At 49.5% G+C, this 12,465-nt stretch overlaps 5 protein-coding genes across 5 annotated transcripts; 2 read left to right on the forward strand and 3 right to left on the reverse strand.

Moving 5' to 3' along the window:
* Positions 1-1,883: 1,883 nt before the first annotated feature.
* Positions 1,884-2,791, reverse strand: PFICI_06010 (uncharacterized protein; the record flags this gene model as incomplete). The annotated part of the gene is made up of 2 exons (XM_007834591.1): positions 1,884-2,669; positions 2,771-2,791. The coding sequence occupies 2 exons, from the start codon at positions 2,789-2,791 to the stop codon at positions 1,884-1,886; spliced, it is 807 nt and encodes a 268-aa protein (XP_007832782.1).
* Positions 2,792-3,273: 482 nt separating this feature from the next.
* PFICI_06011 (uncharacterized protein) lies at positions 3,274-4,112 on the forward strand (the record flags this gene model as incomplete). The annotated part of the gene is made up of 2 exons (XM_007834592.1): positions 3,274-3,489; positions 3,615-4,112. The coding sequence occupies 2 exons, from the start codon at positions 3,274-3,276 to the stop codon at positions 4,110-4,112; spliced, it is 714 nt and encodes a 237-aa protein (XP_007832783.1).
* Positions 4,113-4,272: 160 nt separating this feature from the next.
* Positions 4,273-6,475, reverse strand: PFICI_06012 (U3 small nucleolar RNA-associated protein 25; the record flags this gene model as incomplete). Its single annotated transcript, XM_007834593.1, has 2 exons — positions 4,273-6,292; positions 6,351-6,475. The coding sequence occupies 2 exons, from the start codon at positions 6,473-6,475 to the stop codon at positions 4,273-4,275; spliced, it is 2,145 nt and encodes a 714-aa protein (XP_007832784.1).
* A 450-nt stretch (positions 6,476-6,925) lies between these two features.
* PFICI_06013 (Eukaryotic translation initiation factor 3 subunit F) lies at positions 6,926-8,156 on the forward strand (the record flags this gene model as incomplete). The annotated part of the gene is made up of 2 exons (XM_007834594.1): positions 6,926-7,030; positions 7,185-8,156. The coding sequence occupies 2 exons, from the start codon at positions 6,926-6,928 to the stop codon at positions 8,154-8,156; spliced, it is 1,077 nt and encodes a 358-aa protein (XP_007832785.1).
* Positions 8,157-9,153: 997 nt separating this feature from the next.
* On the reverse strand, positions 9,154-9,979 carry PFICI_06014 (uncharacterized protein; the record flags this gene model as incomplete). Its single annotated transcript, XM_007834595.1, has 4 exons — positions 9,154-9,277; positions 9,351-9,520; positions 9,609-9,711; positions 9,768-9,979. 4 exons carry the CDS (start codon positions 9,977-9,979, stop codon positions 9,154-9,156), a joined length of 609 nt encoding a protein of 202 aa, XP_007832786.1.
* Positions 9,980-12,465: the final 2,486 nt, after the last annotated feature.

Genomic DNA, 12,465 nt, shown 5'->3' on the forward strand with positions numbered 1-12,465 from the left:
TGCTCGTGGATATGTTGGTGGAGGTAGAATTTTGTCGAAAACATCGCGCGCTACAAGATAACATAGATTTCTCAAGAGCCTACGTTTTGTCTTTTTGTCCCTCCTCAATTGTTTCCTCCGATCATCAACTGATGAAAGTTAGTAAAGATAGCTTAGGTCAGGGACACTGCAGTCATGACAAGTATTGGTAGCGGCCGCGAGGGAAGCTCATGATGGTGAAGTTGAGAGTCTGATTTCATGTGACTATAAAGTATATAAACATATCCTCATAGTCAAGTACAGCCCTCTTTCGGGCAATTAGAGGACGATCATGCTTGAAAATTCGACCAGGGTGTTTGATCTTTGACTGGTATTATGCTCCGTGTATTGTCACCCCAGTTGAAGCTTAGACTCTGAGACGATTCAGCAGCTGTTGATGGGCGATGGGAGGCAGTTGGACGTGATGCTCCATGAGTTGACGAAACAGTCGCGCAAGGCACAATGGTGCGCGTAGTGTCACCCCAGGCATATTGTGGCATGGCTGAACAGGGAGACCCTAATGCTTTGGAATTGTGCAGAGTTGAAGATCGGGATGTATCAGCGTACTTGACTGTGTGCCTACTGCTAGATGCCAATGATTTCCCAATAGAAATATTTCTGCTAGGACAGTTGACCAAAGGTATAGAATTGTTTTGTTTTGTTTTTGAAATCGAAGGGTCTGAGGATTTATGAGATTGTAAAGTCTTACCTTGCGCCTCGTCATCAACTGAATTCTTCAGGGATACGTGTTTTGTTTTCCCACCATTGCTGTCCTTGCTGTCCTTGCTGTCCTTGCTGTCCTTGCTGTCCTTGCTGTCCTTGCTGTCCTTGCTGTCCTTGCTGGGTCCTGGCGATACCGAACGTCTGTTCTTATGTCCAGACCTTGTATCATTTGTCTTGGCTGGCGCAATGTCTGGAGAGACGGGCATGAGAGTGTTTGAGCCGCAAGAACTTGTGCCTGCGATCGCTTGGGCGCTCTTGTTGGAGACAATCGCGCCATGATGGCTGTGACTGTCACCAGATGCTCTCGTTCCTCGATGCGTCTGGACTTTGGCCGGAACATTTAACTTCGGCAGTCTTGCTCGTGAATGCCTCCTACTCCTCGTACGGACCCCAGAGATATCTGTGGGCTTCACTCTTCTCCTTTGTACTCCTCGAGGGGTAACGCTGACCATATAACCCTTTATACGCCGCGGCCTAGCACGTCGCCGTACTCGAACATGCTCTCGCTGGCTTCGACGGCCACTCATGTCTCCAGATATGGAGGTTGAACAAGAGTCGGGAGATGAGCTACTGTGCGATGAAGTAGTGGCGCTCCTTTTTTTATGAGATGTGATAGACTTGGAGGAATGACCCGGAGAAGGCGAACGAGACTCAGTCAGGTCTGGGAGACTCTTTGACCGATGATGCTGCCCATGGTGGTAATGACGCCGATGTTGACGTCCTCGAGAATGTGATTGGGCAGGCGTATGGTCTTTACGGCCTAAACCAAGTATCCTTTGCATGAAGGAAGGCATCGTATGGCTGAAATAGTTATTGACAGCTCAATAATATTATTGATTCGCTGCTCGATTCTGTAAAAGTTCAGCCGGGATCGTGTGTTGTTGGTAAAACCATTTTGGAAGAGTTGAGTCTAAAACACTATTTATATTCTCCATTCGTCGCAAGTCAAGGAGACGGGGTCGATTTGAATCATTGCTTCAATAAGAGCCCAGCATGGTGAACACGCTGTTGGCTATGCCGTTTCTATCGGTGGTGATTGTATAGTACACACGTCTGTCTATCTGCTCATCTTCTTCTTCAGATCTTCTCCTTCTTCACCCGGGGCAGTCCCATTTGACTTTCTTATTCACAAGTCATGAGTTCTAGATACCCCTGAGTTCGGCGGTCGCCTTCTGGTCAATTGGCACATAACGCTCTGCCAATGCCTCTTCCACAGTCTGATCCAGACCGCTAGGTTTTTGATATCTCTGCTGCAGGGTTCGTTCAACCGGCGACAACTTTTCGTCAATCTTGCCCCCAATGGCCTGCTCGGCACCAATGATCTTCTGGTTGGCGAGGCCAAGCGCCTCCTTGCCCTTTTCAATACCGCGGCCTACGGCGTTGAAGATGGAACCCTTGGCTTGCTCTGCCTCCTTCTGCGCCTTGTCCGCAGCCTCGAGTCCTCGCGCCTTTGCGTCGGCGTAAGCATTCTTTGCAGCATCCGCTACACTGCCAGCCTTGTCACTGGCTGCGGCTTTCGACCGGTCTGCCGCCGCTCTGGCTTCTCTCGATGCGTCATCCTTGAGCTCAGCAGCCTTGCGCTCGCCCTTTTCCGTCTCCTCAATGGCATTACCAAGGGCTCTGCTCCAGAGGCGACCGACAGCTGTCTCAACACCCTCGCGAACCTCATTCCAGTCGGTGTTCTGGATCCAACGCACCTCCCGCTCGACCTCAGCATTCCACTTGTCTTTGGCAGTGTCCACAAAGTTTGCCCTGTCCAGTGCAGCAAGCTCGGTGCGTGTGGGAGGATACACTGGCGGGAGCGGGTCCGTGATGCCAGAGACCACATAGTTGTTGGCGCGGAGGATGGCGGATTGGCGCTCGCGATTGCGCTGGTGGGCGAGGATAGTGAGGTAGGCCAGAGATAGGGTCAGAGTAACACCTCCAGTCTACATTGACGGGGGTTCCAGTCAGTACTTGTTCTCTAATGTGCAACAATTTGCCATTGGTAAGAGGGCCAGGTTGACAGCGATCCTGCAATTTGACGTACAAAGCCAGTAGTGAAGCCCATGGTGAGCTAGACAGCGCACAATGGCGCAGACCAACGGGAAAGACTCAATCGGGGGACGAGTACTGAATTGCTACAAGCCGCAGCTCGAGGGACGATTGCAAAATCAATTGCTCGTCTGTGAATAGCTTCCTTTGTCTTCGTGAATGATCGGTGGAAGTTTAAAGCTCAAGGTCCTAGAAATGACGAAAGTCGCGCTTGAGCCTTGAGTCTGCCACCAAAAATCCACCCCCCGGCGGAGGACCCGCCAAGGCCCGGAGCTTGACTGCCCCTTGCCCCGATCAGCGGCCAGCTCCCAAAAATTTCCCAGCTCGGGCCATTTCCAGACATATGGGTACAGTTCCCGTCGCGCCGCCCAAGAAGAGCTCTAGTTGGACGACGAACGACCGCTTCAGCGAATTGTGCCTACAATTCCTCGTCGACGATATATCCGCAACCACAGCTTGTCAAGTTGACATTTTGTGAACCTTTCAACCACATACAGGATGGCCGGAGGTCTCGTCAAATACCGGCACCTGAGCCGCAACTCGGCTCATCGCCAAGCACTGCTACGCAACTTGGTCACATCACTGGTCAAGCACGAGAGCATAAGGACGACATGGGCAAAGGCAAAGGAGACGCAGCGGCTGGCGGACAAGCTGATCACACTGGCAAAGAGAAACAACGAGACAGCAAGGAGGAAAGCTCACGGTATCCTCTTTGTACGTGCCTCCCAATTTTCAAGAGGAGCACCAATCCTTGCGCATGCAATAGCGATGCGCTTCTTTGCCTGAATCCCATATTTTCACCTAAGGAAACTTTGACACTGACATATTTTGAGTCCTAGACACCTGATGAGCTCATGCCCAAATTGTTCCGAACCCTACGTGAACGATATGCTGAGCGCCCTGGCGGCTACACTCGCGTCCTACGCACCGAGCCCAAGTCGACATACGACCAGGCTCCCACGGCGATTCTCGAGTTTGTCGATGGTCCCAAGGACATGCGATTTCACATGACGGCTGCCACCTACGCCAGGAATCAGGTTCTGGGACTCAAGTTTAACAAGATCACCACGCTCAACCGCAAGAAGGCGACGCAGTTCCGCAAGGACGGCAAAGAGGATTTTGATAAGATGGTCGCCCAGATGAAAGGTCTCGGCTTCGGTCAGACTGCTGAGGAGAAGCGCTCTCGACATGAGGCACGTATGGAGTCGATAAAGGAGAACGCAAAGAACGCCAAGGCTGCAAAGAGCAGGCCACAAGTTGAGACAGAGACGCCCTCGGCTGAGGAAGTTACGGTCCAAGGAAAGGGCGAGAAGAAGAATGTCAATGTATTAAGGTAAATGACAAGTATTTCAGATGCGGTCTGGATGCAACTGTATTATATGAAACTTGGATGTCCTAGGATTTCTGGGGGACTTGAGGACGAGCTGTACATTCTGGCATTGAAGCACCAGTCTTGCGTGTATTGAAGCACCCGGAGAATATGTACAATCTACCAATCTAAACAAAGTCAAACGTGTCACCACGGTCCCGGATCATCTTGCCAACTCTCTTGCTTCCCACAACTCTTTCGAGCTTGAGCAAGTCATACTTGCTAAAGACGACTCGGATGGTGCCAGCTCCAGGCTCGAGCTTTGCGTCTTGCTCGCTCTTGGCGAGATATCCACCAGCAATCTCTCTATAAAAGATTGGGTTATCCGGGAGTCCGTAAAAGATGACGCGCCGCACGCCGTTGAGCATGTAACGTCTGAAATGGTGTGCACGCTCTGTGTAAAGCAGGACCTTGTGCCGTCCGTTCAAGAAATGCGAGCGCGCCCGTGAGGCTTCAGGGATGTCTGCATACTCGGAGATGGTGCCAAAAGTGAGGTTTGCGACGGCATCGTTCGTGGCAAAGTAGTTTCGAACTCTCACAAAGTCGAGATACGACGGGACAAAGATGAGAGTGCCATGGCTGTCCTTGATTCGCTTGACCAAGTTGGGCACGATGGCGGATGTGAAGTACTCAAACCGCGCATCAGGTTCATTGGCAATGGATGAAGTTTCGAAGCGGGAAAAGGTCTGCTTCGCCTTGACGCCCAATTCCTGAATGGTGCCCTGATATTCAGGCTGGACCCTTACACGACCAGCCCAATTCTCACATGACCTATGTAATTCTGACAATTCTGGAGTATTAAAGGCCGAGAAGATGAGAGTTTGGCGATAGTTTGCAGCCTGTTTTTCAAGGTACCACTCTCGTACCCTGCTGAAATCGCAGCCATGGGCCTCCTTGGGCTGAAGATTGAGATGCTCGAAAATGAATTCAATGTGTTCCCAATTTTGCATCAACAGTGCGTCGGCCTGATCAACGATCACAACTTCAATGGAGGAAAGGTAGTCGTAGTCGAGCTTCTTCTTCTTGTCCTTGTTCTCATCAGAGCCAATGGCCATACGCAGGCCCAGCGGACTGGCAAGCAGGATATCAGAGTTATAGAATTGCGAAAAGTACTTGATCGTCTTGCGTGTGAACTTGATACCAAGTCGAAACATATCATCATCGTTGCCCTCAAAAAGGTCACGGAAATCCTCTGGGCGATCGGAAGTAAATTTGCCATCATTGTCTTGGTAAGATTCGTCGAAACGCTTGCGGTGTTCTTGTTGGTCTGGTTCGCAGATGCGGCAGATGGTGTTGACCATCTTTACGGCAGATTGTCGGGTTGGGAGCAGCATCAAGACCTTGGGGCGCGTGAATCCCTGATCCCTGGGTTCGAATTCAGTATCTTCGCCCTCCTTGGCCAGCTTAGCATTGTTTTTGATAACGCGATCTCTAGTTTTGTAAACATGATTGATCGCGTGCAAGCTAGCCATTTGGCGTATACTCTCGGCGTTTTTTGGCGTCCTTCCACAAAACAGCAGGTCGCTGTATCCGAATGTGATTGGGTATAATACTTGCTCGAGCTTGTCCAAGGTTGGGCGTTTGGAAGCGGCTTCTCCCACTCTCTGTTTTAGCTTCAGATCTGTAGTCGTCGAGAGTGTAGAAAGCGGACGAGTTGTCTTTCCAGCATCTTTACCAGGCAAGACCCTCGTTAGTCTCAGCTTGTTCAGCTCGACCTGGCTTGTTGATAATTCCTTTGCTTGTATCGACTTGAGCTTCTTCGACACCTCAGCGTCGTCTGGATGGGCAAAGTGTGACTCAAATGGATCGTTATCGTCCGGCACCTCATTATCAGAATCTGCATCGTCATCTGGCAATTCGTCTGCTGGGTCTTCTTCTGGTTCCTCCACCAAGTCCAAATCTTCCGCCGCTGTTGCATCGACTTCATCATCCGAGTCTTGCTGGTCTGCTGGTTCCATTTTTGACGATGAGTCGAGTTTTCTTCTCTTGGTCTGAGGTCCTCGCTCCTTGGCCAAACTTTGCATCAGAGTCAAGTATGGTTTACTTGATGCGCCCTTGTCCTCATCCTCGGACTCATCCTCATCATCCTCCAACTCGGAGTCCTCGTCAGAAAGGGGAGCATCTTCAGAAACCTCACTTTCCGACTCACTAATTCAAAGTTAATGTCTTGTGTGGAAGGAAAAGTATGCAAAATATTGCCACTCACTCAATTTCTGCAAGTCTGGCATCGTGAAACTTGGGACCATAGGTTCTCTTCTTGACTGGTTTACCACCTTTCCCTCCAGGTGCTCTTCGTTTCACACCACCAAAAGACTTTCCCTTGGGAGCCATTTTCGATTTGTTTGCCTATGAGTATGGCCAAATGAAAAGAACCAAGGAGGAAAAAAAAAGTTATGAAATCAGCCTTGCAGAAAATCGCAATGCAGCCTTGCACTATAGGGCCCCACTTTGGAGAAAAGACAAGAGAAATCCGTTTAATTTTCTCTTGCTGGTACGCTATCTTATCTTAGCGCGCACAACCCCTCGTTCGTCTCTGCGGAAAGCGCAACAGCTGAGTTGAAAATTCAGCCGGAAATTTCGAGGGACTCAACTGATTTCACAAGCAGTCGCCAGCGAGTGGGAAAAAACGGGTCCAGTCCAGCAAAGCGGGCGAAGCGGGTTAACTATTGCAAGCAAAGAGACCGACCATCGATCGCCCACCACTCCTGCCAGCCAAAACACCACGGCCCATCCGAGACGCCCAGAATTTGTCAATATCTCTGGCGTCATACATCACCCAACATGGCTGTGGATACAGAGACCTTTTTGCATCTGTCGCGGCCTCTGGCGCCGACTGTCAACCTCCAGAGCAGCATTGCCCCGCTCTCCGTCAACATCCAGCCTCAGGTACGTCCAAGGCAACCCTTTCTCAAGTCAGCTCTGGAACTCGATTTCTGTTTCCTACATGTCCTTGGAGCAAGATAAAAAGGCCTCAGCAAACTTGACTAGCTGCAAACTCGCCATTCGACCGTTCTTGCGTCCATGCTAACACTACCGTTAGGCTATTCTCTCCATTCTTGACCATGCCGTCCGTCGCGACCCCCCAGCTACTCCTACCACGTCGTCCCGCGTCATTGGAGCCTTGATAGGTTCGCGCAACGAAGACGGCAGCGAGGTCTCGGTTTCGTCGACCTTTGCCATCCCCCATACCGAGAATGAGGACCAGGTCGAGGTGGACGTCGAGTACCAGAAGAACATGCTCAACCTGCACCTAAAGGCATCGCCGCGCGAGTCGCTGCTCGGATGGTACACCACATCGCACGAACTTAACAGCTTCAGTGCTTTGATCCAGAACTTTTTCGCCAGCCCCGAGACCGGCACCTACCCCCACCCCGCTGTTCACCTGACTGTCTCGACAGACCCTGGCGCCGACGTCCAGCTTAAGTCATACATTTCTGCGCCCGTTGCTGTGAACGCCGAGCGCGCTGCTGAGAGCTGCTTCTTCATCCAAGTTCCCCACAAGGTCACCTACAACGATGCCGAGCGATCAGCTCTTGAGCTCATCTCGTCCGCCAAGGACAACGAGTCCCGAACTGCTTCTCTTCCCTCCGATGTTGAGGGCCTCGCCCGCTCTCTCGAATCAAGCGTCGACCTTCTTGAGCGCGTTTCGGGCTGGATTAGTGAGATTCTCGACGAGGAACGCGAGCCGAACAATGCGCTGGGCCAGTACCTAATGTCGGCGTTGTCGCTTGCTCCCAAGGTTGATGCCGCCAGCATCGAGCACGACTTTAACAACCACATTCAGGATGTCCTCATGGTATCATACTTGGCAAACAGCATCCGCACTCAGATCGACCTGAGCCAGCGACTTGCAACCGCCATCATCAGCGATGAGAAGGTCGACAAGGAGGATGGAAAGGAGAAGGGCGAGCGCGGTGACAAGAGAAGCCGTGGTGGCCGTGGTGGCCGTGGCGGTGGCCGCGGTGGCAGGGAACAACGCGAGCCCAGGGAGCCACGAGAGCCCGCTGAATGAGTTGGGCAATAGCGGCTTTACTTTCAACGCATCCCAACAAGTGCCACCTGTCTGCGCTACGGCCTGGACAGGCGAACATCCTCGAAGCTTACGATAAATGCTTCATTTGAACATCACGACTCAGACGCAATCATTTACCCGATTGCATCCAGCTACGTCACGATCAATTTTGCATGGCGAGGAGCTAGGGTACCAAAAAACCATGCGATATTGACACGTGGAATATACTAGGCGTTTTTGCCAGAAAGGCTCTGGCACTAGAGATAACTGAATTTAGAAGGTTAAAAGCATCCAGCATCTTTCTTGTGACATTGGATAGGCTCAGTCCACCTTGTATTGTGCTCAGAGATGATGCAAAAGTCGGAATCGGACAAGGCGCAGATATGCGTGTACATTCAGTGTAACCGAGATGAAGTGTTGTATTTTGCGAGCCCAAGTCGTCAATCCAGATCCTGGAAACTCACATCTCTCCTGTTTGACTCGACATCTCGTAACTATATGAATGTGATTCAATGGAAGGGAAGCGGTACAGAGTTGAGTGCGCCTGCAATGTTGGTAGGCTGGATCCTTCAAAATAAATAGTAGCCCTGTTGCCAAGACTCACAATCCATTATACATAAGTTCTTGTTACGATTTTACCACATTTCTTCATGATGCGATCATAAATACGCAATGCCCAACTGGAATGAAGTGGAACAAAAATTTGACAATATGGCCGGGTGAGAAAGAGACTTATGATATGAGCTCTGAAAAGCACAATCTCATCAATAGTGTGGTTTTACATGCCACAGAACGTAGGGATGCTTGGAACTAGAATCATTCACTATACCCCCCCTAAACACATCACATGCAAAGCTCTTGCAAATAGATCACGGGCTTCGTAAGAGACTACAGGCTTGAGGGAACAAAGTTGTGTCGAAGTATATTAATTCTCTGCCAAGGTCTGCACCAAATCTACCAAATCCTAAATCTCAGAAACACATTCCCATGATGAAAATTATGCGAGCCACTGATCATGAAGCTCCCTGTGGTGGCCGGTGCCTTCAACGAGAGCCTTGTTCGGCTCAGAACCCAGGACAACGGCGAGAACTCTGACCCACTCGTTGGTGTGGTTGGACAGACTGAAATTGTATGTTAGTCATGATCGAAGCGTTTGATATACCATTCATGGCAAGTTAGAAGCAAGAAACTTACGCGTGAACAGGGCCACGCTGATAGATGATGTCGCCGGGGTTTGCTACGGTCTCGACGGGAGATCCGCAGGTGGCTTTCCCGTCCTTGATCTGATACGATTTGGACTCAGGAGTCATGAGGCTTAGCTTGCCCGAGATGACAACGAGGTAATCTGTCGATGTGGTGCGATGCTGTTTCATACATGTCAGTTTGTTTTCTTTTCGCCTGGCTCGGCTCAGTGAGCATGAAGCCTGATCTTGGTGCAAGATGAGAACATACCAGAGCACCCTCGTAGTTAGGGGCAATATCAAGGTAGTACATGTGCACACCACCAGGAAGGACGATACCAATGCCGGGAACTTCATCCAGGGGAATCTCGCCACTGATGATGATATTAACACCTATAGGACAAGATATGTGATTTCTTTAACAACTTACTGCCCATCGTTGCTGGTCGGAACCTGTTTCTCAGTACCCACGACGGCGCGAACGAAAAAGCCATCAAATAAGGGCTGGGGTGCAAGACTATCGACCCTGACTTCGACGCCGGGTTCGACAGTATCATCTCCAGCGTGCTGGGATGGAATATCCAAGTTGGAGGCAGTGATTCTGCGGGGAGCAGTCAGGTTGTAAGACGGGAGCAGAGACATGGTGACTGGGATTTATGATTTCGTGGTGGGTATTCAGATGAAAGTCGAATCTGCGTAGTGAAGTCTGAGAATTGAGTATGGTTGAATGATGTGAGGCTTTTGGATACAGCGTTCGAGGGGAATTGGCCATGATTTATATGCTTCGTAATAGCTATATCTTGAGCATCAGTGCAGCTGTTGATTATGAGATGCGTCGCAAAGTCCCTGACAAAGTGTCAGCGGCCGAGTATACGTTGGTAAGAATGGATCAATCCAGGAGCAGGGATTATAACAAGCGTTGAAAATTGCATAGAGTACTTCTTGTGTCCTTGCATCGCCCAAGCCATGCCTAAATTATACCAATGGCAGTCTATGGTGCATGGGCGGGCTTTCAGCATGTTAGTCTGATTCTTCTCACATAAGCAAAAAATGCCATGTCGTGCCGCTCCTCTTTCGCCGAATGGATCGGCTCGCGCAAGGCATCGATCTTCAAATTTACGATATTTCATATCTTTCCTAGTACGGAATCCCCAATGTCAAACCAACCTGGCTGGTTCTTGTTGCTGGTAGCAAATCTTCCAGAAGGACAGCATCTCTTGATACGTATGTAGCGCTCTGATTAAATTCTCATGTTCGACGATAGAGCGGTTCATTGAGGTTACCAATAGTTCTGTTCTCTCCTCAAAGTGCACAATTGCATGGCATTCGCGACTCCTTACAAACAACATGTGTAGGATTTAATTACTGTATGAAAGAAAGAAAAAATAGCTTATAAATCGCATAGCATCACCAAGTTGATGCTAACATGAAATGTATGGCAGGATTTCGCAGCTCGCAGGGGTTTTCATTTCAATGCGGAGACCCTTACGGATATTCCTGGTTCTTGATGAAGATCCATGTTATGATTTGACTGCCCTGTCCAAGTGGACCTGATGGGCTATGATAATCCATGAGAGTCCTTAGGTAGCTTACATTATATAATCACACGGGTGATATTTCCGCCATCTGGCAAGGCACGCTTCTGTTGACCAAGGACTTCTGCTGACAATTGGCTTGTCCATATACAAGTGCAATTCATGACGAATCGTGTGCCCAGTATGTAGTTTGTTAATGTCAGCTTTCTTCATCTTCATCCTCTTTTTTCCCTTCTTTTCATTTCTTCTTGTTTCGCCTAGATAACGGCATGCAGGCTTCTAGCAGGTTTAATTCTTGCATCGTAGCGAAATATCTTTGAAGTCAAGCTTCAAGTTATATCGAAACCTTCTCTTTAAGATTTCAACATTGCTGGAGTTGAAGCATATTGTATGGTGCTTCAGCGCTCTGATTAACTACCTACCTAACCTCCCGTAGTGCTGCTACATATAGCATGATCATCTTATTTAGCTTGAAGCACTATAAATCTACGCTAAAAATGGATACTTCATATGCACTAGAAGGACTATCCATATCCATCTAACTGCGACTATTGCGTGAAGGAAATAAATTTCGCAGAGGGCGAGCAAACCTATACCTTTCCACCATGATGTGTTCCGAGTCAACAAGCGCCTTTCAGAAAGCTCAGTTCTCCGCTCTCGGCCCAGATTCCAGTTCCTGACGAAAAACATGGAGTAACTGAAGCCAAACGGAGGTGGATGCGATTTTATGTAGGTAAGCGGGGTTCGGGGCCGAGTGCGTGCAACAATGAAGGCAGTTGACAGCTTCAGTAATCTTCCTTGGTGCTGTTTTGGACAGTTGTTAAAAACGTGAAAGTGATGCCAGACTTTGGCATCGAACCACCGTTCATTTCAATTTGGTTCATCATAAGCGGCGACGGACTTGGTACCTAGTTTTACTACACCCTGAATTTGAATGCTGAGCACCATAAAAAAATACAGGAAGTCAGAACAGACTCGAAATCATGTCGTCTTCTAATTGCGGTAAGAAGAGCAGTACACAAAGAGAAACGTCCGCAAGACATGAAGTCCACATCCCTAATTGATGGCACGTAGACCAACGCAAAGGGGGAACGAGCATCTTGATCAAGCGCAAATCCAATCAGGGGAGCTCAAGTGCATCCAAAGCATCGCCTACAAGCATTGCATCAAGCTCTACAACCAGCGAGGTACCGAGACCCTTCCGATACCAATCTCCTACCGGAAGCTCGGGCGCCAATTCGACCAAATCAGTCTTCCCTGCTTCTGCACCTCAGAGTGAGTATGGCGAACCCGACTGCTCCAGAGGCTATGAAAGTATCGAAAGGAATTCGGGACACTCCCATGAATCTTCTACGCATCATCGGGTGTCGATAACCCACAAAGACATCGGATTTGACCAGTCTTACTGGAACGTCGATATGCCCTCAGCCATGAAGGGGTGAGAATGTTTCCGTGCCTCAGCCAGCATCATGCACTAACGAATGGCGACAGGAATCTTCCGGAATCGAGCAGCGGTAGTCACAGTTACGATGACGATATCGAACTCGACAGCAACCCTCACCTACCTCATCTCCAGCAGTATCATGGAAGTAC

The sequence above is a fragment of the Pestalotiopsis fici genome (assembly GCF_000516985.1).
Source record: "Pestalotiopsis fici W106-1 unplaced genomic scaffold PFICI_Scf_4, whole genome shotgun sequence".
Lineage (NCBI taxonomy): Eukaryota > Fungi > Ascomycota > Sordariomycetes > Amphisphaeriales > Sporocadaceae > Pestalotiopsis > Pestalotiopsis fici.